The following is a 25,000-nucleotide window of genomic DNA, read 5'->3' as shown; positions in this document are numbered from 1 at the left end:
ATTTGGGCCCCAATCTACTTCCTCTGCATTAAGATAACATATGGAATGTTAAAAAGGAAGCCTTGTGGGGCCAACTATGATGCTGATAATGGAACTCTCTTGAAAGGGTCCATATATGGCTGACTGACTGACTGTGAATCTGCCTGCTGAAACATTCTGTATATTACTCCAAAGTGTCTATGACAACAGGGCTATTCTTTTTGTACTCCCCTGTGTCTTTGTTTGTACCATGTGATGCAACAGCACTGTGCAGTACAGTAAGAACAACAACAAGGCACAATACAGCGCATACTGCTGAGATGTTGTCACAATGGGCAGCCGTGACCTACTGGTTAGCGCTTCGGACTTGTAACCGGAGGGTTGCAGGTTCGAACCCTGACCAGTAGGAAGCGGCTGACGTGCCCTTGAGCAAGGCACCTAACCCCTCAATGCTCCCCGAGCTCACTGCGTCGGGATTAGGGTGTGCTTCACTTCACTGTGTGTGTGCTGAGTGTGTTTCACTAATTCATGGAATGGGATAAATGCAGAGACCAAATTTCCCTTATAGGATCAAAAAAGTATATATACTTATACTTAGTAGAGTAGATAGTAGCTTTCTTTCCCACAGAAACAACCACAGACCACTCTCTCTTTCTGCGCATACAGAAACAACCACAGACCACTCTCTCTTTCTGCGGATACAGAAACAACCACAGACCACTCTCTCTTTCTGCGCATACAGAAACAACCACAGACCACTCTCTCTTTCTGCGCATACAGAAACCGAACAACAGGATTACTCCTTTTTATTCCCCCATGCTTCTGTGGTATCATGTGATGTAACAGCACTGTGCAATAGTGACCACAGACCACAGCTGCAGCTCTGACCCTGCAGATGACTCATGTTCAGCCTGGTCTCATGTCATCCTCTTTCAGTGGCTTCTCTGACAACCTGATCCAGGACATCATCTGCAGCTACCTGGTGCTGCCCAACAGGGTGACCGTGCCTCTGGTGGGGGACTTGGAGCTGGCGCAGCTCCGCTTCCCAATGCCAAAGGTAAACACTCAGCACTGACACATCATGATGGATGACATGGCAGTATGCATGGACGGATAGATGGATTGATATAGTGTGCGTATGTCCTACAAGTAACCCACATCTATTACTAGGTCCTGTGTGTTGCATCTATTTCTATCATTTGTTATGATTGGGAACATTAGATAGAGCTCAGTGAAAACAGCTGAGGCTGCTCTACCATGGCCTGGGGCCCAGGAGCTCAGGCTTCGGCCAAGTAGACATCAGTCCACATATTTCAACCTCTGAAGAGGGGCTTTGTTCAGTATGCTTGACATACAGTAGCCAACCTTGACCATTCAAGGCCCTCCTCTATGTGACTGTTGGTACATAATGGGTTTGTTTACGTCTTGGCGTATTTTGTTTTTAGAATTACTGCCAAGACTGGTGTTCTCCGTTTCATGGTTTCTAATTTGCCTTGTAAAGTTAGTGCTGCCATCTTGTGGTGTCCTAGCAACTGCTCCCCAGGAGAGCATGCATACATAATTCAGCGTCCAATGTGTCTGTTATGGTTGAACAATTCAGGTCACCTTATGAGGCATTATTGGAATTGGCTAATGCTGTCAGAATGAAATCATCCCCGAGCATCCCCAATATAATATAAACCTGGCGGCAACCAATTTCTGGTAGCAGAGTCTGGCTAGTCCAAGGCAATAAATGTGATGCATTAAAGATAAATTGTCATGGCCTGATTGTGGTTTCTTGGCAGGGTGTGCTCAGAATCCACTTCCAGGAAGCGCAGGATCTGGAGGGGAAGGACAAGTATCTCGGAGGCCTGATTAAGGGCAAGTCTGACCCTTATGGAGTCGTCCAGATCGGCAACCAGCTCTTTCAGAGCAAGACCATCAAGCAGTGCCTGCAGCCCAAGTGGAATGAAGTTTATGAGGTGAGAGGGCACCTATGGGCCCATGGGCAGACGGACAGACAGACATGCCACACTTGTGTCCACATCAGTCACGTCCATATTTGTTTCCATTTAGGCCCTGGTGTATGAGCACTCTGGCCAGCACCTGGAGATTGAGCTGTTTGATGAAGACCCCGATAAGGACGACTTCCTAGGGAGGTACTGTATCTCGACTGGTCTTCTCTTCCTCTGCCAGGTTTTAGCCAAAGAAGCATCATTTTATGCTACCTGTTTTCCCATTCACATCAGTGCAGAATCAGAATTCAGCACACTGCTACTAAGATGGAGTCTGGGGAGTGGGTCCATAATAAAACACCTTGCTGGTGTGGTTAATGTCACATCAGACAATCCCTAACAATTCTCTCCATAAAGGACAGCTCGCTGTGCGGTATGACTGAAAGGCGAGCATGCTGATTTGTAGCTGTTACCGCTAAGATCCATGACTCAGAGTCCCACTGCCGCCCCTCTCCGCCGGTCTGATTAAGCAGGTGACAGGGTTGTTTATCTCCAGCCAGACGGGAAAAAGACGCACCCCGTAAGCACAATGCTCGAGGCGCACGAGAAAAAAGCCTCCTCATCAGCCTCTGGATTCTGGCCCTGCTTCTGGCCACCGGCCAATGGGTGAGGCCACCCCCCGGCGAAATTTATGCCCAGTGCTTGTGCAAGGACTTTTCTGGCTCCGGCGAGCGACTATGGTGGCTTGATCAATCAGCCTCGATGCCTCCTGCAGGGACGGGCGAGAGCCATGCTGTTAAGTGCTGTCAGACCCAGCGCTGCCAGGAACAGTCAGGGAGAGGATGTGATCTGGGCAGCCCTTGGGTGCTGTTGAGCATGTGTGATGGGCTAACTGGATGAATCTTTTGTTGTTGTTGTTTGTTGTTTTTTTTCAGCCTAATGATTGACATGAGCGAGCTGCGGAAGGAACAGCAGGTGGATGAGGTAATGGCATTTCATTTTTTTGAACAGCCTTTCTGCAGTGTTACAACACAGACGCAAACACAGACGCTAGTTGTGGTGGGTGGAGGCTATGGCAGCACAATGCACAACGGCTGGCAAGACGTGCAGGAAAACCCTGTGGAGTCAAACACAAACAAACATTGCAGCAATAAAATTTTAATATCCGAGTGACTTTTTTAGTAGTCAGCATCATCCCAGAAATTAAAATTTGATAAATGCCAGTGCGAGTGATCATAAATATGTAATCTGACACACATCCTGTGCATTGAATGCAGTGGTTTGACCTTGAAGAAGTTTCGACAGGGAAACTTCATCTGAGGCTGGAGTGGCTCTCCCTTCTCCCTACAGCAGAGAAACTAGAACAGGTAAACAAACAATTAGATATGTGTCCTTTATTTATTTAAAAATAAAATAAAAAACACATGTTAAAGTTAAAGTCTTTGGTGCTTAGGTGCTTCGGTAAACAGCACAGGTGCATGCCAGATCTGTCTAAACAAGTAAAAAAATACATAACCTTTCATGCCTTTCTGAACTCATTCACCCGTATATACATTATACATGAATCAGGCTTGTGCACAATTCGAATTGCAATTCTGCTTCCTGTTTGCTACCTCAATTGAAATGCAAGTGAAATTCAAGAATTGAATTGGAAATTAAGTGCCAGTTTCCATTCAAATCTGAAACTTTGCACAAGCCTGACATGAATTGCATAGAATGCATCTAGTAGGAGTTGACGTTGCCAAGGCGATGTTACTGTGCTGGTCCAGCCTGCCCACCCTGTTCCTCTGCTCTGGCAGGTGCTGCGCAGCATCAGGGCAGATAAGAGTCAGGCCAATGGCGGCCTCTCTTCCACTCTGCTCGTCGTCTACCTAGACTCTGCCAGGAACCTGCCGGTAAGAGAGATTCCATGACAGAATTTGTCTCGTTAAGGTCATTTTTTGTTGGAGAATCACCTGCATTTGATGAACTGGTCACTAAAGAAAATGTTGACTTTTGTAATAATAATAATAATAATACATTTTATTTATAACACACTTTACATCAAATCAATGACCTCAAAGTGCTTTTGTGTTATTAATTCCTACACACAATGTAGAGGTCCATTCCTCTTTGAAATGAAATATGAAAATCCATCAGATAGGTGCATCATCTATGGCTCCATGACTTTAAGTCAAGGAGTCATGATAGACCTGTGCAGGTCCATCAACACACCGTAATGGCACATGCTTCCCGTCCCTGTATTTAGCTCAGCACTCGAGCCCTGTGGTGACCTCACTTGACCAGCGATTTCAGTCTTTTGTTCACACTGTTTTTCCTGACATCACACTTTAACCTGGTAATGGCTTTTTGTCCCCTCTTAAAGAACACTCTCAACATGTCGTACTGTTTACAATTCATGGCCTCTGGAGGTGGTTAAGCTCATGATTTTGGTCCCTAACGCAGGTGCACTAATTGGAATATGTATTTCCCTTTTACAACCCTTTATCTTCTGTAGAAAACAAAAAAAACCTAAAGTTACCAGTTTCTCCTGTTAACATCCTATTTTTATCCAAGGGGGTCATCACAGCCATTAAAACGGGCTTCTAACCTTCTTCATGTGGTTATTCTAGAGATACATGAAAATACTGAGTAGAAAAAGAAAACATTAGCAGTGGCAGATCACTGTCTTGTTGTCCCATCTCTCTGATGTTGTGCTCTTCCCTAACGCTCGGACTGGCCCCTGAAGAATGTGTTTGCGGGCAGCTTTGGCTGCGGAAACTTGAACGAGCGGAGAGCCTCAGGCCTCGTCTTTTGCGCAAACTCCTCCTCCCCCTGTAGATCGTTATTTGTGAGTCCTCCGTTGCCCGTCCAGCCCCCTCCAACCCAACCCTTGCACCCCCCCCACCCCCCCCTGGTGCGCCCAGAAATAGCACTAGCATTAGTGACCCGCTGCTGTTAACCGTGTGACAGGGTGTTGTGTCTGGCCGTCCCTCTGGGAAAAACAACTCTGCAGCCTGGACCAAGGTCAACCCCACCCACCCCCAGCGTAAAGCATGCAGACCTTACAGCATTGTGCCAGTAATTAACAGGGTTTTGTATTTGTTATTCTTTAATCTCCAGACTGACTTAAAACAAATGTCATACAATACCTATTACATCATCATAAGGGGCCTAATGGGACTCTTCAGCCGAGGCAGCACGGGATGTCCGCATACGGTGACACGCGCACAACATTTGACCATGGACTAAAACGAGAGGTGTTAGTCTCTGTTGACCTGCTATGGCCTTTCTCCTCACCAGAGAAGGGAGAGCCTTCTGAGGTTTTAAAGTTAGACGTTAGTCCTGCACATACGTAGCCGTCAGATCCTAATCCAAAAGTGCACCTCATGACAATCTCTGCTTCCATTCACTCCTCTGAGGTAACTGGCCTTTATGGTCAGTGGCCTAGAGATGCCCTTGTGGCCTTTATCTCACACAGACAGACAGTGACCCTTTGGTTGTGTAACTGACCCCATAGCTACTCAAAGTGCCAAGAAGGGGTTCCTTTTATTTCTTCTCTATGTCTTTTAAATCACATAAATTAGATATCACATTCCCCGTTTTCTTAGCATGGACTCAGAGTTTGGTATTGTCAGTGGAATCAGTTAGGGCTCGAATGCCCAACGCTTGTGAGAAATGTTTCAGAAATGTTTTCACGTTCACATGCCACCCTGTCTTGCAGTGGGGCAGAGTGTTTTTCTCACCGTGCCACGTGCTGTGAGAGAACGCGACCGATCCTGCCACTGATCTGGGCCCTGCCCCCTGACCATGGTCCGATCTGGTCTGATCTAACCTCATCATGCTGCATGTCCTTCCATATTAACTCTTCTCCTGATTCTCTTCCATCCCCCTGGCTGTCGGCTAGAGGTACCCTCTAGAGTTTAACCACGACGGCTCCAAGCAGGCCTATAAAGCACTGAAGGTACAGTGAGAGAGAGAGAGAGCGAGCGAGAGAGAGCGAGAGAGAGAGAGAGAGAGAGAGAGAGAGAGAGAGAGAGAGAGAGAAAGAGAGAGAGAGAGACCGCGCAGTGTGTTGGTGTGTCGTCTCTGGTCTGATTCATGTCCTTCACTGAGCTGTCAGCCACTGACTTCTCATGTCACTTTTGCAAAATCGTCTAATATGTCCGTTGGCTAGAAAGTTATGTGTTGGTCTTCTTTCATTTTTATCTCCTTCTGCCAAATTTGAGGCATTCCACTGAAACATGTCATTGTACTGAAAACACTTGAAAGTGGTGTGGTAGAATGCTGACATATTGTCACTGATAAAAAAAAAAAAACAATTCATCAATTCATCAAAACATAAGGATTAGTTTCACAGACACCAAACTATCTCCACTGAGAACAGAGAGAAAATAGTTTGCCAGTATACATTAATCTTTATGATCCATTTGCCAGTGTTATAGTGTACATTATATTTATCATACAATCACATATTCTTTCACTTTCATCGTTGTCAGTACACTAATGTACTTTATGTCAACACACATTTCCTGTGATTAGCTAGTGTTGAGGTGCATGTCAGGGTTGTTGTTGAGGTCTTGTGACCTGTCTTCACACCGACTGTGTGGCTGTCAGTCTACAGTGGTAGAGTTGTGTAACTTAAATGTCCTGAAGTGTGCACTGCTTGGTATACATTATGCATTCATGTTCATGAGGTGGCTCTACCGTTGGTAGAGGTGACTGCCACCTGCACTCTCATATTGATATGTGTCAGTGCAATGTATCTGGTGTCATCACACACAACATGCCAGCCAGCTTTTCAACTGCAGCCTGCTTCATTCTTGCAAAAATGTCCTGCATCATGTTGCATTATAATGTGTACAGTAATGTTTGTGTGTGTGTGTGCATTTGTATTGTGTTCAAGCTCTGCATGTTTGCTTATGTATTCAGACTTGTGTTGTGAAATGGACTGCACTGAATGCGTTTGTTTTGCTTGTTTAAGGGTGGAAAGAAAGCAAACATATTTCAGTTGATTCATTTTGATTTATATAAATAGATTTAAACATATTTTACTATCTCATATAATAATGTATTTATTATTTTATGATTGGTTATACTTTATGTACTAAGTAATTATTTCTTACTATAGAAACATTGTTATTAATTTTTAATATAGATTCATTTTCCAATACTGTTTCTGTTGTGTGACTGTGTGTGCGTGTGTGTGTGTGTGTGTGTGTGTGTGTGTGTGTGTGTGTGTATGCATGTGTGTACCTTTTAGCCATTCTCTTAAAGTAACTGTGTTTGTGTTGATGACTCACCGGTGATGACTGTTTGCTTCTTCCTTGAATGTGTGCATCAGTCAGCAAAGAAGACAAGTAGCGACCCCAATCCTTACGTGCTGTTCACCATCGGGTCCAAATCCTACCAGAGCAAGGTACAGTATGTCCCGCCTGCAGGCCACGCGCCCTTTGGGATGTTGTTGTTTGCATCTAGAGTGTGTTTGTTTTACAGACGAATCAAATATGTATGAGGTGTGAATAAAGTGTGTAATGTTGTTTGAAGGTACGCTACAAGACTACTGAGCCTCTGTGGGAAGAGGCCTTCACTTTCCTCGTCCACAACCCCTACACACAGGAGCTGGGAGTGGAGGTGCGGCGCCCCTCATATCTGCCATCCATATGGCATTGTTTACATATCGCATGGGTTGCCCTCTACACTCTGTGTCCTGGATCTTGTTACTGTATTAAAATGTATTTACTTTTTATGCCGTGGACATAGATAGAGGCTATAAGTCAAACTTATGTTGTTGTATGTGCCTGATGGTTATGGTTAGGGCTCCTTTGGGCTGGTTTATTTGTCTTGTGCGGAGGGACTTTGCACGCTGCAGCTCTGTTTTGAAGTGTAACTGGGATGAGGAAATGCCTGAACGCTGACTTGTGCAAGCCTCTTTCGCTCGTCTCCAGGTAAGGGATGGTAAGCACAAGTGCACTCTGGGCACGCTCATGGTGCCTCTGAGTGGGCTGCTCGGGGAGGAGGACATGACGCTGACTCAGCAGTTTCCTCTCAAAAACTCCGGGCCCAGCTGCACCCTCAAGCTCAAGATGGCTCTTAGGGTATGTGAATATTAATATGAATGTGTGTGTGTGTGTCTGTGTGTGTCTGTGTCTGTGTGTGTGTGTGTGTGTGCATATGTGTGTGCGTGTGTGTGTGTGTGTGTGTGTGTGTGTGTGTGTATGTGCATAAGGGAGATGTTATTCATGTGGTAGTTATTTAATTCTCTGCATGCAGCCAATTTACAATGTTAAAGTGTGCCTGACAAAAAAACATTGTTTTTATGTATGTGGTCTGTGAGACAATGCTCTGTACTTTTTAATATGTCAGAGTGTGCTTGTTGATGTGACTATGTGTTCCCTACTTCTGAAGTATCATCATCGTCAGTTGACAGTGTGATTGGAACCCAGTGTGTATTCATGCCTGTGTCTGTCTCTCAGGTGCTCTGTCTGGAGAAGCCCCCCACCACGTCCGGCCAGCCCTCCTCTGTGCAGGTGAGGCGCACGAGCGACAGCGTCTGCAACCCCACTGGCCCTTCCCCTAAACCGCCGCCCTGTGAGCCCTCTCGGCCGGCCGCCCCCCACCCCCACCGCCCACCCGCGTCCGCCACGTCCCGGAGCGTCACTCCTCAGCAGCCCAGCGGGGGGGGCAGCCCGGTGCAGACGGGAGGCCAGGGAGACGTGCGGGGCAGCAGCTCCAGCCTGGCCATCAGCAGCGTCCACAAGCAGCAGGCCCACCGGGAGTCCATGACCAGCCTGGCCTCCGACACCTCGCTGCCCTCCGCTACGCAGGAGCTCCAGAACAGACTGAGGCAGCTGCAGAAGTGTGTGTGTGTGTGTGTGTGTGTGTGTTTGCATCCCAGTGTGTGTGTGTGTGTGTGTGTGTTAGGTGGGGATCACATTGGAAATAATGAAGCGGCAGTGGTAAGCGTAACACGACGCTCAGACCATAATAAGTTCTATGCCATTCCTAAGTTACACGGACGGTCTACGTTCTATTACCTCAACTGACAGTTGTTGAGCCTCGTGTTACGCTTTGCAAGTTGACCCAACTTCAACACTCTGTTTGACGCTAGCGTAACACTGCCACTCCAACTGTTCCACTGCCACTTCATGGCGAACAAGAGGAAATCTGCCGCTTGCCACTGGTCTATGTCATCCCCACCTTAGTGTATATGTGTGCAAATTAATATAAGCTACAGATATGAACAGATGCACACACTCTCTTGTAACTTCAGTGGGGTTGTATTAGTCTTCTGAGTGTAGGTATTTGCCTGCAGAGGTTGATATGGGAGTGTTTGTTGTGTGTGTGTGTGTGTTTGCATCCCAGCGTGTGTGTGTGTGTGTGTGTCTGTGTGTGTCTGTGTGTGTTTGCATCCCAGTGTGTGTGTGTGTGTGTGTGTGTGTTTGCATCCCAATGTGTGTGTGTGTGTGTGTGTGTTTGCATCCTAATGTGTGTGTGTGTGTGTGTTTGCATCCCAATGTGTGTGTGTGTGTGTGTGTGTGTGTTTGCATCCCAGTGTGTGTGTGTGTGTGTGTGTGTGTTTGCATCCCAGTGTGTGTGTGTGTGTGTGTGTGTGTGTGTGTGTGTGTGTGTGTGTGTGTGTGTGCAGGTGTGTCTGTATAATGGTCTCTTTCTGTCCCTCCACAGTGGCTCGGGTCCCAGTCAGTATCCCCTGGGTGAGGTGCAGCTCACAGTGAGACACAGCTCTCAGAGGAACAAACTTATCGTGGTGGTGCACGCTTGCCGGTCTGTATGCATGCACACACACACACACACACACACACACACACACACGCACACACACACACACACACACACACACTCTCTCTCTATCTCTCACAGTCATCCCAATTCACATCCAAATTCTTTCTGTCTCTCTCCCTCACGCATACACTGTTCCACATGCAAACTCATTTATCTTCACAGTCTAATCTCGTAAGATTTACATTTTACCTGTCATTGTAAATCCAGGAATGAGTCTACTGGGCAAGGCCTGCCAGCCATCTTCCTGGAAGGTCCCTGTGTGTGTGCGGGCGTTTGTTACAAATGACAGATGAGAGATTTCACTCAGTGACAGATGCAAGCAGTAATAGATCTAAAAGGACACCAGGTGTCACAGACTTTATTCAGTTACACTCATTAAAGGTTATCCAGAGAGTCTGAACTACTTTCTGTTGCTGTTCTACTCATCAGCAATAGAGCCATCAACTTGACCAGCCACTATATGGCACTCTTAGTGGTCAAGGTTGGTTTGAAAGAATAAATTAAATGATTTTGTTATTTTTTGTTCAGCAGTAGAGCAACTTTCAACAATGGCTGGCTTTGTGTTCAGTTCTGTGTTTGAACTTAGGGTAGCATATCTTAGGAGCGTGTTGGTTAATTTATGCCCCTTCTGACATTTTGCTAAGCTGCTTTAAAAAAAAAAAAAAAACCCTTTTCCTTTCAATGCGTTCTTTGTCAGAATGCATTTCAACACACACAAGTGCACACTCTCACCTTTTGACCTCTTGTGACCCCACAGCAACCTCATAGCCTTCACAAAGGATGGATCGGACCCCTTCATCAGGCTGTACCTGCTGCCAGACAAGGGCCGATCGGGCAGGAGGAAGACCAGCACGCTGAAGAAGACTCTCAACCCCATATATGATCAATCGTAAGCAGTCTCCAGCAAAGATTCTAGAACAGAGCTCCGCTCTAGAATCTTTGGTCTCCAGTGACATACTGTATGTATGTATGAGCAAAGATCCTTGATTACTAGCTCCGCTTTAACCCTCTCTGGTATGAGTCTTTGGAATAGCATACCTGTGTTCCATTGTTTTGGTGAGAATCATGTTGCTGTGGAAATGAAAGCAGAAGCAGAAGCGCAAGCTGCAGGTGAAGCTTGTTTTTCTGGTGTTGAGATCTCCTGTAGTGTTGCTGTTGATTAGGATGCAGCTAAGAAGAACATTTTCACAGTGAGTGTGCCAAGCAATTTGGACTGGAGAGTTTATTTTCTGTGTGTGTGTGTGTCTCTGTCTGTCTGTGTGTGTGTGTGTGTGTGTATGTGTGTGTGTGTGTGTCCTTAGATTTGAGTTCAGTGTGTCTATCGTGGAACTACACAGGAGGACTCTGGATGTAGCAGTGAAGAATGGTGGAGGACTACTCTCCAAAAACAAAGGCCTTCTGGGAAAAGTACTCTTTCCTCACTTCCTTCATTCGTATTACATGCACTCTACTGTCTACAGTATTCAGTTGGAAAATGATTGTGTCTGATTGGTCATCTCCTCACTCTTCACTCAGGCGCTTGTGGATTTGACTAGCGATGAAATTTCCAAGGGGTGGACACAATGGTATGCGGTTTCATCTTCCAGATGTGTACATTCACTGGGAAGCTTTCTTCAGTGATTAGTTATTTAGTTCTTTAGGGCTGTTTACTTTTATACTACTTACTCTCTCTCTTTCACACACACACACACACACACACACTTGTTCCCTCTCTCTCTCTCTCTCTCTCTCTCATCATTTCATCATTTCCCTCCTTGTCTCTTACTGTCCATTAATGAAACGTCTTATGAAGAGATCTCCTTAATTATGTCTGCTCTCATCAGGAAGTGCAGTGTGCTCATGTGATCAATTCTGATCTCATTAAGATGATTGATGTTATCCCTCATCCTCTGCCATCCCCTTGTTCTCTCTCCTCCCTCCCACCCTCCGTCTCCCCTAATGTCTGTCTTCTTTCAGGTATGACCTAACGACAGATGGCTTGGACAAGACGGTCTAACTCTGGAGACCACGGAGTGGCCACACCTGTGGTCCGGCCCCTCCATTGTCAGGTCTTTCATCCGTTGAACTGGCCCCTCATCATCAGCATTCAACACTATGGACCCATTTTGTTTCTCCTTTTTATTTCTGTTCTGTTGCGTTGTTTTGAGTGTTTATTTGAAAAGCAAATTCAGTGTTAACATATCAAGATATGTTTTGATCCAGTGTGTCAACACGTGTTGACTACCAAAGCAGAAGAGCAAAAATGTTTACTGCCTTGTTTTGTAAGTCTGCCATTTTTTTCTATGTAAATACACGCCGCACCAGTTCTGTTCTCCATTTGGAGAATTGCAGGGGTTTGTACTGCTTTCTGTAAAAAATGATGCACTAATTTGATTAAAGGTTAGACTTGGTTTATGCAAACATATATTCAGTTCAAGGCCTGATCTAAAACTTACTTTGGGGCTTTTAAGGCAATATGTTTTAAAGACAATCTAAGAAAAATTGAAGTTTTTTTTTGTTGCAAATGTTTGTGTAAGAGCATGCACATGGGATGAGATTGGGTGTGCCTACACTATCAGTTTGTTTGTTGTGTTATGCAGTAATGTAGGATATTTCCTCTGGTTTTCAAAATGCTTTGAGAGGGTCAAGATACCCAGAATGCCACTGAGAATGCCAAGTTATATTAAGTTATGTTGTGTGCTGTGTTTTGTTTGTGCCTTTTTATGAAAATGTTTATAATTTGATAAGAAAGTACTTTATTTTAAAAGTACTTGTATGCCAATGTGTAACATTGTACAACACAGAACGATGAGTGCCGCAAAGATTTTTTATGTATGACTTATGTTCCTCTTTCATTCTTTGTTGCTGCATTGTACAGAGATTTAATCTGTAAATTATTACTTCTTATTCTAAATATGGATTCCCCATTTGTGGGGAAATATCAATGACTTTGGAGCCAATGACTTTCAAGAGTATGGTCATTTATTTTAAGCACATTAAGCATGACCGGTGTATTATTTAATCAAATTAACAGACATCTTTGAGATTGCTGACTCAGACTCTTGCATAATTGCAGTAATATTGCTTGATTGCCTTTTTCTCATTGTATGCATATTGTTTGTTCTGTTGTTATCTATCTCTGTGCCTTATCAGAGACAGAACCCTCATGTTATTTGGAAATGCACACTTGAGTCTCTGTAGCATTAAGGAAAGAATAAAACCCCAATTTCAAATTCTTTAATCGTGACGAGTCATCTTGTTTTTTTTAACCAAGAATATTGTTGTATATTAAGAAGGAGAACGTGTACAGCTGTACTACTTTGTGTATTTGGTATGCAAAGCATTTGCCTGATGGGTTAAGTAAACTGGGCCGAATGCCAGAGAGCTATTTTACAGCAGTCAGCAGACTAGTCACAGGACACGACAGCTCATGGGTTTACCTAACATCAGTACCTCATACACAGTTTACATCTGTTAAAGGAAACATTCCTTACTATTCGATGAAGGGTCTGACACACATGATAAAAAAAGATTTACTAATCTTGATAGGAATAGGATGGTAGCAATGGGCAGTGTTTCTATTCCATGGGACAGATAGATAGATAGATAGATACTTTATTGATCCCCAGGGCCTGAATCCATGATAGGTGGATCACACAGGGGAATAATAAACAGTCTTGGCAAATTATCATCAGACATCCACCTTGACATTAGCTGTGGCAGTATGGACTTTTTGTGATGCTGGTAAAGCTGATGCGTGCTCAATTCAAGTGCTCAAGATACGCTCTTTATCTCCATCTAGTGGCCAAAGAATTGCATCCCTACAATTTTCAAACTATCCACTCCAATAGGTGGCAGTACGTTCAAAGTATTTCTAGGCATTCGGAGAAGAGAGGAAATAAAGCATCTTACGTCATAAACTTCAATTTCGCGCGGGGAATGAAGCAAAACAGTTTGACAACTTCGGTGAGTTTCAAAACAATAGCATGATCATGTAACTTGCGGGTTGCATATGAACGAAACGTACATATATATGAATTATAGATATGTCACAACTTATTGTTTTGCTCGCAAAATAATAAAACCAAGCGGTTACCTTGTGTTTGTGCTGGAAAGTCAAATCAAGTTACGTCAACGCTAGCAAAACGTTAACGTTAGCAATGTAGATAATAAATAATTATTCAATGTAGTTATTTAGTCCTCTTACACCACGTAATTGTTTTTTTTAACTAACGTTGGATGAGGCATGTAACAGCTGTTCATAATTTTCCATGGCGAGTTTGTAGAATAAACCGTGGTTATTGTTGTCTCCGCTTTGCGACAGGAGCGTCTGAAGAATTATATTTCCTTACGTTATGTCGAAAAGGGAGGCTTTTATAAAATCAGTCTCCATCAGTAAGACTGAGGATTTCTTCTCATTCATCAAACTTCATGTAAGTAGTTGTACAGCACTTCATATTTCAGAAATAATCTGTGTTTAATATATGTGATGTGTGTTAACTGGTTTGATTTAAAACAAACAAACACAAAATATTTTTTAACGCTAGATCTTGAAACACAAGTGTCAAATACATTATTGCTGCTGAAAGCTTTCCCTGGTTTGCGTGTGAGTAGAAAGATGCCTCGGAGCCTTTTGACCTTGGAGAGTTGCTGCAGGAGCTGCAGAAGGCTCAGCGGCAGTCTGTGTGGACAAGTCTGGCCAAACTTCTGCAGGACGCCGTGGTGGCATGTCCCGCAGAGCGCTGGAATGGGACACAGTTGGAGAAGAATGAGCAAGACATGGAAGTAGAAGTGCCCTTGGATTTGGTGAGAAATACATGTTTATAGTAAATGGGAAAGACAGTCGCATATCACTTATCTCAATTAATAGTGCTTTATCCATTTCATTGAACTCTAAAGGCATATCTGTTCAACATGTACTTAGTTCATTAAGCGCTTCTTACAGTATGCGTTACGGTAATGTTTATTTTCATTAGGCTGTTGATGAAATTATTATCATCATTATCATATTATCAATCAATAATATTATTGATTGACATTATTGTTTTTTATATTGCTATTTTCCTTAATTTTCATTGTTTATTTCATTATTGATTGAATTGACATTGTTGTTTATTATTGCTATTCTCCTTAATATAGTCTGATCAACAGCTTAAATTGTTCCCTGTTAAATTATTAGTATTATATTTTTATATATAAAGTATTATATTTTTTGTATGTGTATGTTGCTTTGGACTAAAGCGTCCATAACCATAACTCGTTATTAATATGCAGTTCATTGAAATGTCTTAGAAATTATTTTTTTTCTTTTTGCTCAGTCTATTACTCTGCCATTGATTAGTTCTCAGTAGTGCACAATATTACAGTTTCAGGAAATGTGTTCTTTGCCCTGGATTACTTGCAGAAGCAGACCATGCAGGTGATTCTGGGTGTAACTGAAGTGGCTGTAGCATCTGTGGAGACCATTGAGGAGGAAGACACTTATACATCTCTGCTGGGCTGTGCCAGCCTGCTGAATGGTGCGTAGGACAATATGGGCTTTCTTCTCATTTTGAATCTGACAATATATATTAGTGTCTTCATGCACTAACAATACACTTTTTTTGCTTTCTTTCATAAAGTGACTAAAGATTAGCAGTGTTTGTTTTGTCTGAGCAGGATTTTATTTTTGTCTGAAAGAAAGCATACAATGTTCACAGTGTACCAAGAAGTAATTTCTAAGCTCTGTCTGGTAGGGTGTGCATGATTGTATCGGTATGATGGTGGGATCAACAGATAAGAGTTAAAAATGGTATTATTGGCATCGGTAGATATAAACATTTGTGCAATATTCCTGGCATATAAATTGGCAAGTCTGTAATCGGCACAATCTATTAGATGGGGGCAGCCGTGGCCTACTAGTTAGGGCTTTGGCTTGTAACCGAAGGGTTGCCCGTTCGATCCCCGACCAGTAGGAAAAATGTGGGCGGGGGAAGTGGTTGAGCACTGCTCTCCCATGCCCAAATCCTCGACTGAAGTGCCCTTGAGCAAGGCACCTAACTAGTGATGGGCAAATGAAGCTTTGGTGAACCACTAAACCACAGCAGTGTGAAGCTAGGAACACTAATGAAAAAATCTAATATGGCTGCCACATGTAGATTTTTCAACATAAAAGTCCTTACCCAAACCAATATATGTAACCAAAAATATTGGTTTTGCTAAGGACTTTTATGTTGAAAAATGTATGTGTGGTGGCCATCTTTTTGCTTTTCAGCTAGTGTCGCTAGGTTCACACTGCTGTGGTTCAGTGGTTCACCAAAGCTTCATTTGCCCATCACTACACCTAAGCCTTCACTGCTTCCCAGAGCACCGCTGTAGCAGGCAGCTCACTGCTCCGTTACTTTGTGCTTCACCTCACTGTGTGTTCACTGTGTGCTCTTTGTGTTTGTGTTTCACTAATTCACGGATTGGGATAAATGCAGAGACCAAATTTCCCTCAGGGGATCAAAATAGTATTTATACTTATACTTACTTATACTTATTAGAGAGGAAACATCATACATAGTTATTCAAATAGGATGAGATCTACATTTTGACTTGATAATGTCATGTGTGATTGTGTATTTTACATCTGCATCATATTGCAATGATTTCCTTATTTTTCATCAGTGAGTGTCTACATTACTTAAGGTATACATTTACAGTAAATGAGAATGATTCCTGTATCTACAACATCTAGGCCATTGCAATAAGATTAGTAGGTCAATTCGATTACAGGAAAGGCCCTTAAGAAATAAAAAACATGTTTATATATTGGTATCAGCAGTCAGCCAAAACAAGTTTGAAAATGTCAGCAGACCGGTTATCGGCAGAAAATCAGTGTTATGCATCCCTACTGTCTGCTTTAACCTGCCCATGATATCACAACCTTACCATCTGAGTTGATTACTCAGTGGCAACTCTGGGAGAAAAGACTGATACTTTGCCAAATATGCCAGTGTCAGATGCGAAGGTCGTCTGTGTCAGTGTGACCCAGTCTGAAATCAGGGTACAGTTTGGGCTCAGGCTCCTCTCCCTCTCCAGTGCCACTTCATTTCATCCAGAAGTGTGCTACTGGTCTGATTTGCTCTACTCTGTGATTGCTCCTTAGATCTCCTGGGCTTCCTGCCCCAATCAGAAGCTGCGCTGCAGGAGCGTGTGCTCGGGCTGTTTGAGTGCTGGTGGACCAAAGGCCTGCATGGGAAAGAGGAGCTCGGACTGACCGTCCTCCAGACCTCTCTCAGGAAACGGGTAACTCCCAAACTTTTGGCCTGACACTTCAGTGTTCTACATTAAGACCCGACAGACCCAGGTTCAACATATTACGCATCAGAACTTGTTGGCTGACGGGACTTCAATCTATAGTGTACTATACCATAAAACCTGATATATGGAGGAAAATGTAAACATAATAAATTATCTGTGTAGAATTTGTTGCTTAGAATGATTGTTATAAATGGTGAGTGTGACCATTTCATGACCATTTGTGACCATAAAACGTTTTGTGGATCTCCAAGTATCAGGGTGTGTATAACCAAAGTCTGTTAAAAAGTCTCTGGTATAACTTTGAGTCAGCTTTACAGTCTGACATACTGAATGACTGCTGAGGTATATTTAGATTTGATAAATCTTGTCCAAACACACCCCATTTATATGGTCATCTAAGTTCAAGGCCTTAAATAAAGGAATAATGCCTTTTGACATTTGCATATCAGACACACATATAATCAAAAGTTCTTCAACTTTAGATAAAACAGAAAAAATAAAAGTCCGTCAGACCAAAGAACAAAAGTGGCAGGCAGATTTTTTTTCTTTCTTTATATTTCTAAAAGCCTTCAAAAGGGTCATGGCGAACTCTGGGGGGTGACGCTGCCCTACAGCCGACGGCCTCTGCTCGCTCGTTAGCTTTGTTAATCATCTCCGCTCGCGCCTCTCTGACAATTATCTCCTGCTCCCTCTCAGGGGGGGGCGCTGAGGTGACGGCCTGGCGAAAAGGCTGCCTCGGCTGTTAGTGCGCAATTAATTCCTCCCGACGCTCAAAAACACACACACACACACACATGCACGCTCCCGCTCTGTCTCTCTCTGTTCTCGTGAGGGGACACTAGGAGGAGTGCTTGCTCCGCTAGTATAACACTGCTAAAGTTGTGGTGGAGTGCTTTAGTGTTTCATGGAAGTAATGGGAATGGATTCCACTTTGTATGAAAAGGCTGCGAGGGTGATTCATATCGCTATTGTGCGGCTCTCCATGCACTTTTCCCCCCCGCTCTTCAAAACTCTCTTTTGAGACTAATGGTATTTAATGATTGTTTATGGACCTTTTGGTATAAAGCAAAGTTGTTTGAAGGGCTACACGACCAATTGCTACGAAGGGAGCCTATTCAGCCCAAGAATACAAGCAGGAACATACTTGTCTTTTGTCTTTCTCTAGTGCAGTATTCTAATGTAATATTTAAGATCTTTAACATCAATACCATATTGTGTTTTGTCCTCCATGAGTCACAGCTGTTTGTACTATTACAGACAGACAAGTTGCATTATCTATTCAAACTTTGCATGATATTATTACAAACCATGTGCAATACTAGTAATAATAACAATTTTTTTTGGTCAACTCAACTTAACAATGTTATGGTATAAAAAGCATAGGTTCTGAATCCATTACTCTCAAATTCTAACAGATACCATAGTGTTTATTGTCCCAGTTAACTCTTTGGTTCTGGTTGCTCAGATGCCTGACATGAAGAGGCTGTGGTTGTTCCACGAGGCGCTGATCAGCGTGCCCTTAGACTCAGAGCTGGGCCTGGAGCTCGCCAACCAGCTCCTGCAGTGCTTCCTCAACGCCACCCACATCAAGAGGGACGAGGTGAGGGGCAGACAGTTTATTCAGATGTAATGAGATCGGTCATCTTCTTTTGGTATTACAGGGGTAAATAACAGTGTGATGGCTATCCCTTTAACTGCCTGTTTTTCATTGTGTTTCATTGTGAAGAATGACCAGCTGGTCCAGTGTGTGTCTTATGTTATCTCGTCTGCTTTACTAATTTTGTGTGTCTGTGCCTCCCGGACTCAGGGGAAGCGTTTCCTCGTGTTCCTCTTCAGCTGGGACCTGGCCTTCATCCGTCTGATTCACAAGACTGTCAAAAATCAGCTCCAGTTTCTCCGCAAGTGAGTTCACAACCGCTCATCCCCTCCGCTCTCTCACTCTGGGGGGGGGGGGGGGGGGGGGGGGCAGCAGCGGGCGGGCGGTGGCCGGTGTTTACTTCGCAGCGACCTGCGGGCCCTTTGTAATTGCAGCTTCGGCTCAGCCAGGCTTGAATCATCCGTTTAAGTGGCCCTCTGGCAAGGGCCCTGGCGTGAGCCGCGTGCTGACCTACATGAGCGGGTCAGCGTTTCTGGGCTGCACTGGGCCCAGTCTCACACAATGCCCTCGCCTGCTCCTTCCGCTGGGCGATTTAGCTCTGGTCAGATGAGTCCCGAAAGTTGCTTTCGTGTCACTCTGTGAAACTTACTTTTATAGCTCTGGTTTTGCACTTGCTTTGTGGTGATGAGTCTTTTAAAGGGCTATTTATCATGTTTTATTGACATGGCCGTGCAGGGCTGAAATAGAGCACTTGGCAGAGATCTATTTCCGCGCTTGGAAGAAAGCCTCCGGACCCTTCCTGGAGGAGATCGAGTCCACCTGCATCCAGGACTTCATGCAACATGGCATCCAACTGCACCGCTCCTCGCCCGTACTCCCCAAAGTCCGGCAGGTAGGTCGAGCTGCGGTCCTGAACGGCGACTGGCGCTCTCTAGTCTAATACATCCTGTTTTATGCATCAGACCCAATTAATTTGAGGTCTATGAAATAAATTGCAGATAATAAATCTACCAGAAATGCTACATTGAATAGATTGCAGCCTTGGCAGAGTCCCAGTCCCAGTAGAAGCAAATCATGATGTTGATTAGGCTGGAAGTTTTATTCAGTTGCCAATTATATGCCTTATTACTTTAGATCAATAATACTGTATCCGGTGGAGTGTAGTCTAAAGATTATGGTCTAAAGAGTTGTGATGTGTTTTTATTTATAACCTGACAAGCTATCATTGTCCCCCGCAGATACTGAGCTATTTCCACAAGCAGAAGTTTCGGCAAGGCCTGGATGAGATGCTGTACAGGTTATACCGGCCCATCCTCTGGAGAGCCCTAAAGGTACAATGCAACTCCAACCACTTCTTCCACTGTATTCTGAGAGGGTCTATTTAGCTCTAAGCTCTAAACCCAAGAGACGATTACCGTGTGTCAATGCTGAAAAATGATGTCCGAGTTAAGTAATGTTACATTGGCTTTTACTGATATTGTTAAATAAGCACTCAACAAATCACTTATACTGGAATCATTTACTGAAAGGTGCACGTACAAGACTAATGTTCGAGGCTATGATTATCTAATAGTTTGTGGTCAACCCAAGCTCTTGCCCACCTGGTCGGACAGCTCAAGCTCTCCACATATTGAGTCCAGAAACCAAAATCAAACCAACAGGTCCAGCGGCTCTAAATGAAATGCCCACGTAATCCTCGCACCAAACAAATTAGACAAACCAGCGCCCCCTAGTATAAGTATAAGTATCTGTATATATACTCTTTTGATCCCGTGAGGGAAATTTGGTCTCTGCATTTATCCCAATCCGTGAATTAGTGAAACACATTGACTCGGCACACAGTGAACACACAGTGAGGTGAAGCACATACTAATCCCGACGCAGTGAGCTGCCTGCATCAACAGCGGTGCTCGGGGAGCAGTGAGGGGTTAGGTGCCTTGCTCAAGGGCACTTCAGCCGTTCCTACTGGTCTGGGTTCGAACCGGCAACCCTCCGGTTACAAGTCCGACGTGCTAACCAGTAAAAAAAAACACAACAATTTGCTTAAGCTAAAATCCTCCTCTTGACTCCCATGGGGCTGGCTCCTAAGTGACAGACCCCTTTTGCAATGATGCTTCCAGCCGTCCTATTCATGACTTGTGATTGGCTGTCTGTCTGTATGCAGGCGGCCAATGGCGAGGTGCGAGCCAACGCCACGCTGCTCTTCACCGAGGCGTTCCCCCTGAAGGACCCCAGCATGGACGTGGCCGCCACCGACGAAACCCTGCAGCGCCAGCTGGACACTCTGTTTGTGAGTCACACCGCCCCCTCCTGCCTCACCACGCCGACCCATCCAGAAGCTTTAGATTTACAGAGTTGCTGCGCTAGATTTGCATAGAGGCTGTTGCAAAAACAGCTGTTGTGTTCGCTTCAGACTTCCCAAGTTCTGGGCAGAGGATTAACTGTAAAAGGGAGGCAGGTGTTTGGATCCTTTGTGCATGTTTTTTTTTTCTTCTTTATGATGCTAGCCTACTGATGCTTTGGGAGCCCTTTGAGTGAACCCATCTGTTCTGTGTTTTTAGGGTAAATACCCTGTATTGCACTGATTTATCTACTCATTTATGCACATCTGTGTTTAAAACAAACTGTGTGTGGTGTGTGTGTCTGGTGTGTGTGTGGTGTGGTGTGTATGTGTGTTGTGTGTGGTGTGTATGTGTGTGTGTCTGGTGTGTATGTGTGTGTGTGTATGTGTGTGTGTGGTGTGGTGTGGTCTGTGTTAGTCCCTGCTGGACGATCAGCAGCCGCTGGTGCGCTCCACGGCAGTGCTGGGCACCTGCACGGTGCTCTCTAAGTGCTGGGAGTTCATCCCCTCCGACATCATCGGTGACCTCCTGAAGAAGCTGGTCCAGCAGCTGGCCTACGACGCAAGCTCCCCCGATGTCCGATGTGCCGTCTTCATGGTACTGCCCTTCACACTCGCGCCCTCAATCAGTCTCCTGCTGACCCTTGTGACACACACACACACACACACACACACACACACACACACACACGCCTCCTGGCCCTCTTCATACCCCCTGTCTCCAGGCACAGTTTTGCACATCCACTCTTATGCACTGTGCCTCCTGAGTTTCATGTTGCAACATTTGTGCTACTGACTGACACTGTAACTCGCTCACACAAGCTGATAAAACCCACTCATGATTCCCAATCATGCCCTCTCCCATTCACACCCCAGTGCTTTTGCTTGAACATTCATCATCCTAAAACGTTACAGCACTGTGTGACCGTAAGGCAGAACGAACGCCTGATTGGTGCTTCTGCCTCCAAAACCCGCAGAGATTTACTTTGTTATTCATCAACATTTTTTTTGGGCTGACATCTGAAGGCTACAAATGAAAGACTATGTCTTGTGTGATTTATAAAAGGGCTGCACAGGCTGACCGTTTGTTTCTGTCTCAGTTCAATTAATGAATCACCTGCAGACATGAGTAAACCTACACGCTTGCAGCGGTCTCTCCGTTTGATGCGACCCTGACCCAATAATGAAGTAGTCATTTGTCATTACGTACAGAACGAGAGAAATTGGTCGCAAACTAAAAAAAAAAAGGGTAGATAATTAAAAACAAGTGAAAGTATTTAAAGTAGAGATGTTTTTTTGGTCTTTTGGCATCTTCAGCATGAACTGAAATCACAGGTGGTAACTAGGCACTTGGAGGCCTGATTAGCCAAAGACAAAAATATCCAAACCTGTGAAAAATGACATTCATTTTCATCAAACAGTTTGCATATTTGCTGACAATTTTGTGTTTAAAAATAGGCAGTAGTGGATGTTTTCTGGTTGTTGTTTTGTTGTGCTACATGCACAAAGACTACATTCACAAATCACCATAACTCTTATTGCACCATTGGTTTCTGTACAAGCACACACCATCAATGAATGAGGGAATATTTGCAAGCATCAAAGCTGGCAGGATTGAATTTTCTCAATCTGTCCAGGATATATGTGCTTTTGAAAAGGTTCCATTGTGTTTTTTTCGACCCGTAGTGCATGTCCATCATCCTGGACAACAACCTGACCCACGCTGTGCTGGAAAACCTGCTGCCCCTGCTGAGGACCAGCCTGCACGACACCTCTGAGAAGGTGCGCGTGGCCTTCGTGGAGATGCTCATCAAGATCAAGGCCGTCCGAGCCACCAAGGTAGGAGGCCGGCCGTGTCCGTGTGCCTGTTGGCTGCTCTGTGCAATTTGTCCAAACTGCTAAGCTATCGGAATCCTAATCCAGTTGGTGTCACGGCCATCATGGTACTCTTTATATAGTATTTATTTAGGTTTGGTTTTAGGTTGGTTTTCCCCAAACTCAAATAGTCAATTAGATAAACGTTTGTGTGTGTGGGCGTGTGTGGGCGTGGGCGTGTGTGTTTGTGTGCATGCGTGCGCGTGTGTGTGTGTACGTACGTGTGTGTGTCCTGCAGTTCTGGAAGGTGTGCTCCATGGAGCATCTGCTGGCCCGTCTGGAGCGGGACTCTCCCTCCGTCTCCAAGCGCATCGTCAACCTCCTCTTCAGCTCCTTCCTCCCGGTCAACCAGTCCGAGATGGTCTGGTGCGAGCGCTGCGTCACGCTCATCCAGATGAACCCTAAAGCAGCCCGCAAGTTCTACCTGTACGCTCACCTGTACACTGCCCCCAACAACTTAGGTGAGACACTACACCTACTACACCTGTGGTATCAGTGAATTTGCACACCTCCAAATCAAGTGCAGATGAGATTCTGTAGCTGTGTGTTGTCATACCAGTGACACAGTAATGAATGTCAAATACTTCAATTCTTTCTGCCATTTGCAGCGAGGCCATACATCTGTCAAGACATATTTGTAAAAGATATAGTAGCCCATATTATTTTACGAATTCACACTGGCCATGGAAGTGATCCTTTTTTGTTCTCTTTGTCCAGGCAAATTAATGCTCGTCATCCGTAAGTGCCTTAACTCGTGCATTCAGAAGGCCCGAGATCAAGAGGCTGATGACACAACTTCTGCCAACAAGGAAAACCATTCTGTAAGTGCCATCACGCAATGAGCTCGGGTTCATTATACTTTCTGAAAGAAAAAAAAACGTGATGATTGCCTTTAAAGCAGTGCATGACCCCACTGTGCAAGACCCCCCTCGAAGGAATGAGATTGAGAATAAGATGCCCCTTTAAAATGAGCATAATGTATTTGCTTAATGCAGAGACGGTCTCATTTTCATTTTTTATTGGATATAGTGAAGGGAAGAAGAACCAAATTAGTTCATTACATTTGAAAAGTACATTATGCATGAGCTTTTTGATGTCTTTCTGCTCATTCTTTGAAATGGCTGTTTTTTTTTCCGTGTAAAAACGTTCAGGCGTAGCTTTATGGCGTAGAAATCTCTATTATGTAGGTGTCAGGAGTTCTAACAGCCTTCTGTAAAAGTTCTATCAGCCATTTCTTTTATCATTATTATACTTTTAATTGATGTTTCAGTGGTTTTGAGTATTGCATTGTCTTAGAGCTGTGTAGCTCATTTGTTGCCTAACTAATTGCATTTGTTGTTTATATTATTGGACAGCATTACTTAGCTGCTGTAAGGCACGATGACAGTTCCAGCTAACTTCATCTCTCCTTTTAAGGCTTTTCCATGCTGTCGTGCTCTTGTAAGCATGTGAAATAAATGTCAGGCTGATGCGTGTCTCTTTGGAAGTGTCATGATTTTAATTGTATTATTGGTAGACAAGTTTAACTGCTGATAACAAAGCTAAGGATAGTCTGGGAGACTTTCTATCTTAGAATCTGTTTTAATCGAAACCCCAAGACAATGTTCTATAGAACTGCAGTACTGTTGCAGTCTGCATGCACCCTTTGCCAAATAAATGTCCACTACTTGAGTCATTGTAACTGGCCGTGTGTCTGTGTGTGTCTGTGTGTGTGTGTGTGCGTGTGTTCTTTGTCAGGAGTTGGAGGAGGTGCTGTCGGTCAGAGACATGGACACCATGGCCCGGCTGCTGGAGGTAGTGGTCATCCTGTGGAGGAGCATCCAGAAGTCACTGCAGCGCAACAAGGAAGTCATGAACTACCTGGTGGCCAAGTTTGCCACGGTGCTGCCCGAGTACATGCGTTTCTTCCAGGTGAGGAATTGGAGCAGAGCTGTGGCATCAGCAGTTTCCAATTCCAAAAAGCACATTTTTTAAGTTTTGCCATCAATGACGTAGTGGCCTTTGATGGGCGATTACTCCATCATAGGATTGAATCCACTCATTCCCATAATCACAACAGTCATTAGTGCGTCTGCATCCCTCAGAAGTATTGCGTCTCCAAGGAAGGCTAATCATGGAATGGATCAGCCTGTGCCAATTCCTAATGCACGGCTGTGTGTGGGGATGGAGTGTTATTCCATCTGACCCCTTTGAAATTTAACAAATTGGAGAATGAAAATAATCAATGTA

The 25,000-nt window shown here is 44.3% G+C and overlaps 2 protein-coding genes across 4 annotated transcripts in view; both read left to right on the top strand.

Annotated features, from left to right (window-relative positions):
• The window catches only part of esyt2b (extended synaptotagmin-like protein 2b), a 34,608-nt gene extending 21,698 nt beyond the window's left edge, over positions 1–12,910 (top strand). The window contains exons 8-23 of one of the 3 annotated variants that reach the window (XM_042067061.1): positions 916–1,036; positions 1,764–1,940; positions 2,035–2,117; positions 2,849–2,897; positions 3,191–3,280; positions 3,713–3,808; positions 5,800–5,856; positions 7,237–7,311; positions 7,440–7,526; positions 7,841–7,990; positions 8,369–8,751; positions 9,579–9,677; positions 10,453–10,584; positions 10,997–11,102; positions 11,211–11,260; positions 11,652–12,910. In XM_042067061.1, coding sequence (XP_041922995.1) covers positions 916–1,036; positions 1,764–1,940; positions 2,035–2,117; positions 2,849–2,897; positions 3,191–3,280; positions 3,713–3,808; positions 5,800–5,856; positions 7,237–7,311; positions 7,440–7,526; positions 7,841–7,990; positions 8,369–8,751; positions 9,579–9,677; positions 10,453–10,584; positions 10,997–11,102; positions 11,211–11,260; positions 11,652–11,691 — 1,795 coding nt within the window. In that variant the 3' untranslated portion in view covers positions 11,692–12,910. Of the gene's footprint in view, positions 1–915; positions 1,037–1,763; positions 1,941–2,034; positions 2,118–2,848; positions 2,898–3,190; positions 3,281–3,712; positions 3,809–4,641; positions 4,744–5,799; positions 5,857–7,236; positions 7,312–7,439; positions 7,527–7,840; positions 7,991–8,368; positions 8,752–9,578; positions 9,678–10,452; positions 10,585–10,996; positions 11,103–11,210; positions 11,261–11,651 lie in introns of all 3 variants that reach the window. The other 2 variants (XM_042067060.1, XM_042067062.1) reach the window with 2 other exon arrangements.
• Positions 12,911–13,567: 657 nt separating this feature from the next.
• ncapg2 (non-SMC condensin II complex, subunit G2) overlaps positions 13,568–25,000 on the top strand; it is a 22,336-nt gene continuing 10,903 nt past the window's right edge. Inside the window, exons 1-15 of the mRNA XM_042067057.1 lie at positions 13,568–13,640; positions 13,999–14,107; positions 14,289–14,480; positions 15,079–15,193; positions 16,804–16,943; positions 18,424–18,558; positions 18,766–18,860; positions 19,291–19,447; positions 19,794–19,886; positions 20,720–20,845; positions 21,315–21,494; positions 22,583–22,735; positions 23,010–23,232; positions 23,489–23,592; positions 24,509–24,682. Of these exons, the coding sequence (XP_041922991.1) occupies positions 14,030–14,107; positions 14,289–14,480; positions 15,079–15,193; positions 16,804–16,943; positions 18,424–18,558; positions 18,766–18,860; positions 19,291–19,447; positions 19,794–19,886; positions 20,720–20,845; positions 21,315–21,494; positions 22,583–22,735; positions 23,010–23,232; positions 23,489–23,592; positions 24,509–24,682 (1,965 nt within the window). The 5' untranslated portion in view covers positions 13,568–13,640; positions 13,999–14,029. The remainder of the gene's footprint in view (positions 13,641–13,998; positions 14,108–14,288; positions 14,481–15,078; positions 15,194–16,803; positions 16,944–18,423; positions 18,559–18,765; positions 18,861–19,290; positions 19,448–19,793; positions 19,887–20,719; positions 20,846–21,314; positions 21,495–22,582; positions 22,736–23,009; positions 23,233–23,488; positions 23,593–24,508; positions 24,683–25,000) is intronic.

Source organism: Alosa sapidissima, chromosome 17 (genome assembly GCF_018492685.1).
Source record: "Alosa sapidissima isolate fAloSap1 chromosome 17, fAloSap1.pri, whole genome shotgun sequence".
NCBI classification, from domain to species: domain Eukaryota; kingdom Metazoa; phylum Chordata; class Actinopteri; order Clupeiformes; family Clupeidae; genus Alosa; species Alosa sapidissima.
Note: the sequence above shows the minus strand (reverse complement) of the source record. Positions and strands in the feature narration are given on the sequence as shown.